The sequence below is a fragment of the Acanthisitta chloris genome, unplaced genomic scaffold (genome assembly GCF_000695815.1).
Source record: "Acanthisitta chloris isolate BGI_N310 unplaced genomic scaffold, ASM69581v1 scaffold28506, whole genome shotgun sequence".
NCBI classification, from domain to species: Eukaryota; Metazoa; Chordata; class Aves; order Passeriformes; family Acanthisittidae; genus Acanthisitta; species Acanthisitta chloris.
In genome coordinates this window covers 42,478-47,200 of record NW_008678217.1, presented here as the reverse complement: position 1 = coordinate 47,200, position 4,723 = coordinate 42,478, and the positions used below count along the sequence as shown (strand labels likewise).

The window sequence follows — 4,723 nt, the reverse complement described above, 5'->3', positions numbered from 1 at the left end:
CCCCCTAGTGCAGTTCTCAGGGACGTTGAGGTCCATGGTAAGAGCACACACTGTTCTGTGCTGCAGGTACAGCTGTGGAACTGGCAGTTGTGAGGTGTCTCCAGGTGCCTGTGAAACTGGCTCAGAATCTTAGACTTTTTTCTAATAGACATGTTGAGACATGGTGATCAGTTTTTCTTTGAAGCCTGATCACTAAAAATACTACAAGTATATTGTGGATCACTCAAGCAACCAGTGTACCCAGTTTATCAGTTGAGCTTGGATTAATGTATATTCAAAACCTTTGGGAAAACAAGAGGTTGTTGGAAAGTGTTTTTTCATGATGTGGGAGATAAATGTTATTCTTCATGCAAGGATTTAAGAGAAGCTTTTCCCTGAGCACAATACCCAGACATCCTCAATATTCACAGTACAACTGAATCTGAACCACAAGTATTTTCTTCTTCCAAGGTAATTTTTTCTTCCTCTTCATTTGTGTCTGCCCCCACCCAACTATTCAGTATTGTATATGGCAACTACAATATTTGGTTACATGAAAAACACACAGCATCATTTGGACTCTTCATCTCTCCTAGTCTGTACAAGAATTTCCTCATTCCTATTTTCCATAAATTCTGTGACTTTTCAAAGGAGCCTTTGAAAATGTTGAGATTTTGATCAGACTTCTTAAAGGTCTTTTAAAATATTGCTCTGTATGTTAGGCTAGTATTAAACTAAGAAGCAAATATTAGACATAGCTTCAAGTGGCTGAAGCATAAGCATCATCTGCTGTGGAGTGGGTCCCCTTGAAAAGGGGGAGGAGTGGATAGCAGGAGCTCCATGTTACTCTAGCTTGTCTTTCTGAACAAGAAAAACATTCAGGAAGGCTTGAACTGCTCTTACTCAGCTGCTGTTCCTGTGATCAGCATGTACCTGAGCACTGGACACTCAATTTATGCACAGCACCATGAACAGGAACAGCTAGAACTGCCTTCAGAAATACAACAGCAAAATGTATTACTCTTTGGGTTCTTTAATTACACACTTCCTCCTTAGTACATTGAACCGTTCGAATTTCAAAATACTCTGTTTTCTGAATCATTGTGAAATCAGTTCAGGCCAAAGTCCTGATTTTTCACAAGGCTTGTGAGGAGCTCTTCCCCTTCCCATAAAACAATTTCTGCTGTTCCATATTGCTCCGTGGTTAGAGCATCATTCATCCATCCAGACTGCTGACTTCTCTCTTGGCACCCGAAAAACACGGGGTTACATTCAGGTGTGTCTGTAACTGTGTCAGATTTGACTGTGTCAGATGTTGACATGGGTCTCCTAAGCAGTATGTGTTTGCATTCAGTTTGTCTGGGGATTTATTTTCTGGACATGTGGAGTTTCTCAACAGTAATTTTGTTTCTTCTGCCTGGTAAGTGTTGAGCTGCAGGCAGTGAGCAGCTTCATTTGATTAATGAAGCACTTCTTCCACAATCTTTTTTTTTTTTTTTTCTTCAGTATAAATCACTGCACAATCAAATGTATTGGAATATTCTGTAGTTTGTACTTAAGCAAAATCTAATTTAAGCTGATAATTTTCACACAAATGATGTGCAAGCAAGAAATCTTTAGGCTGGGAGAGCAGCCTCAAATCATTCATGCTGCAGAGAGTTTTTGCCCAAGTTGTCAGCTCGTTAGATGTCAAGAAGTTGCTGCAGCCTGGTGAGCTCATCCCTCCTTTGAACCCGCGGCTTGGAGCAGATCTAGGTCTCCCTTTTCCCAGCAGCAGGAAAACAGGGAGAGGCTCCAAATCCTGCTGGCTGTGCCCGGCAGCTTCACACCTCGTGCTATCAGTTGCCCTGGGAGTGCTCTGTCAAGGTGAAGAGTCAGTGCTGAGTGATTGTCTTACAGAAAGATCCGAAGAGGCTAGATGGTGTTTTTTTTTCTAGTTTCCTCTTTAAAAAAAAATTCTTTATCTGCTGTTTGTGATTGTATATAGATCTTTTCAAATCTGATGCTATGGCAGTGAAATAGTGTTTCTGAGTGGAGATGTCCTTTATAATTCCAGGCTGAAAGGTTTGAAATACGATGTAGGGGTGTGGAAAATACATGCAGTGATAACATTTTTAGGACAAGGGGAAGGGAAAGGGCACCTGCTAAGCTTACTTGACTACTTAACCTTGTGTATAGTTTATTTTCTTGATGTTCATGAAGTTAAATCAGGCTGGGCTGCTGTTCCCTCATGGCCAGTGCCGGTTAAAGGGGATCCATTTCCCAAAAATATTCCACGTTGACAATGAAGTGGATGACTCACGTGTAAGATAAATGAGATGTGCTGGGGAGAATGGCAGATCAGAAGCTGTGGGAGGAAATACTCCACAAACTGCTGGGATAATGAGATGTGTAACTAATGCGAAAAGGGAAATAATAAAGGACTTGGGGTTTAGATATTTACAACAAGGAACAGAACCTCTCTTCTCCTGAAAGGAAAGGCATGGAAATAATCACTGGTTTTGTCAGTCACCTCTGCTAGATAAATGTCTCTGAAACCAGAGCTGGGGCTGGTGGGAAGCTTCCCTAACGTTGCTTTCTCAAATGCCACTTTGCAGCTTTGTTTACTGGTGAAACTTAATGAGCAGTGAATGTGGGGTCAGGCAAGCTCAGAGTATTCCTGCTTAGAGCAGGGGGGAAAAGACAGCGAGTCCTCAGCAGGAGTTTCTTAGGTATCAGCGAGCGCTGCTCCTTCAGCAACTGCTGGATTTATTTTTAACCGCTTGACTCACTCTTTGTCAGATGATTGACCACCGAGCCGCGCATTGAAACACGACTGTGCAGGGCGAGCGAGGGGAGGGAGAGGGAGAGGGAGAGGGGAGTGTCTGGCTGGGAAGAGAGGTGGGATTTGGAGTCGCTTCCCACGCTCGGGGCGGGATGGGGACAGCCAACGCTCCTTAGGCTGCGCCACGAGCCGCGGCGGGATCTGCTCTGCTGGATGCGAAATCCTAAAGGATTCTCACCATGATCGATAGCTCCAAGAAACAGCAGCAGGGCTTCGCCGAGATTTTACCCGCAGGAGATCTTAAGCCACTGAAGGAGAAGGAATGCCTGGAGGTGAACAGCCAGAAGAGTCTGAAGGAAGGTCAGTCACTACTTGCTGGTTGGGGGATGGAAAAGGCACGAGTGCTGGGTAAATTCATGCAGGAGTGCTGGGTGAATTCATGCACCAGTGCTGGGTAAATTCATGCACCAGTGCTGGGTGGATTCAGTTTGCCAGCATGTGTGGTGTGATCACAGAACCACAGAATCAACCAGGCTGGAAGAGACCTCAGAGATCATCAAGTCCAACCCTACTGTGGTTACTAGACCATGGCACTAAGTGCCACATGCTGGAGGTCATTAAATTAAGATACATTAAATGAGGTATTGTTTTCCCTCTTCAAAAAATTTAGAAAGCAAAATTTCCATTTTAGCTAAGGCTATTAAAATAATGATGCTGAGAGCTTGATAGAAACTGTAGTATGGAGGAAAGTGAGTCTTTTCAGAGGATCATTTAGTGCTGGATTAATGAAGGAGTCTGAAATTGTCCTGTAAGTATTGCACAAAATGCTTCAGAATGGCCCTATCAAAATAAATATAATGAAGTAGATGTCATTAAATGTGACATGTCGAAATAAAACCTCACAAACCATTAGTATTAGACATATCACTGCCTCATTTTCAGCAGTGCTTTTCTCAGCTCCTCTCTCTCTCTGGAATTCCCTTCTCTCCTCGTGCTTTAAATTAGATCTGACTCCGTGAGATGTATGTTGTGCAAACCACGTTGGCTTCTTCAAGGATTGTATTTAGAGTTGATATAATGCCCAGACATTAGTTTGTAAAATAGCAATAGTCTGAGAATGTTTGGGGCATTATTTAAAGGTGGCAGATAGTATGATGAGAGTCATTTAAAGCAGTGTTGGTTGGGCTGAGGCAATAATGCTGCTGAGACAGGGAAATTGTCTTACTCCTTGTAGCAGGCAGTGTTCTTCCAGCTAGCCTGGGCTGAGGAGGAGAAGGAAGAGCCCTCATGAGTCCACCAGTCTGTGAACTGGTGTGAGTTAACATCCCCAGCTCCTTGCAGCTCTGGACTGGGCTCCAGCTTCGGAATCAGTCAGACACAAACTGTACTTGCAGTAGACAGAATTCCTGCTTTCCTTTTTCAGCACTCTGCCTTGGCTTTTCCTCCAGATATCTCTGGATTGTCTGGTGATGCAGAGATTTCTTCCTTGGTGTTGTGGCAAGACTTCTGCACAAGATTGTGCCTTTTTCAGTTTAAATGCTGGGTTTGTTTTGGGGGTTTGTTCATTTGTTTTTCAATCTGGACTTTGATAGTGTTTAAAATGGCATAAAGATAGACCATGTTCAGTATTAAATTCAGTACCTGACTGTTTAGTTTAAAAAAACATGTTAGCTCTAAGAGCTAGAGAAAATGGTGATTTTTTTTTTTTTTGTGTACTGATGTACTGATACCAAAGGTCTCTTACTGATTAGAAAGATCAGAAGTTTAGTGTTGCTGCTTGTGGCCATGGCTGAGAGCAGAACAGCTCTGCTTCCTTTGGAGCAGGAAAGTTCTGACTGGAAGTGATTGGAAGAAAGGGCCAACAGTGGCTGCTTTTTCATGGTGTTTTTGTCATGCAGCTCCAAACAGGCCCAGTTAAAGCTGCTGCTGCTACCTCCAGGGGGCAAGGAAGAAAGAAAGGAGTGAGGAAGTTAAGATGGA

At 43.2% G+C, this 4,723-nt stretch overlaps 1 protein-coding gene across 1 annotated transcript in view; it reads left to right on the top strand.

Annotated features, from left to right (window-relative positions):
* Positions 1-2,982: 2,982 nt before the first annotated feature.
* Positions 2,983-4,723, top strand: part of MKL2 (MKL/myocardin-like 2) — a 31,199-nt gene continuing 29,458 nt past the window's right edge. The window contains exon 1 of the mRNA XM_009076787.1: positions 2,983-3,103. Coding sequence (XP_009075035.1) covers positions 2,983-3,103 — 121 coding nt within the window. The remainder of the gene's footprint in view (positions 3,104-4,723) is intronic.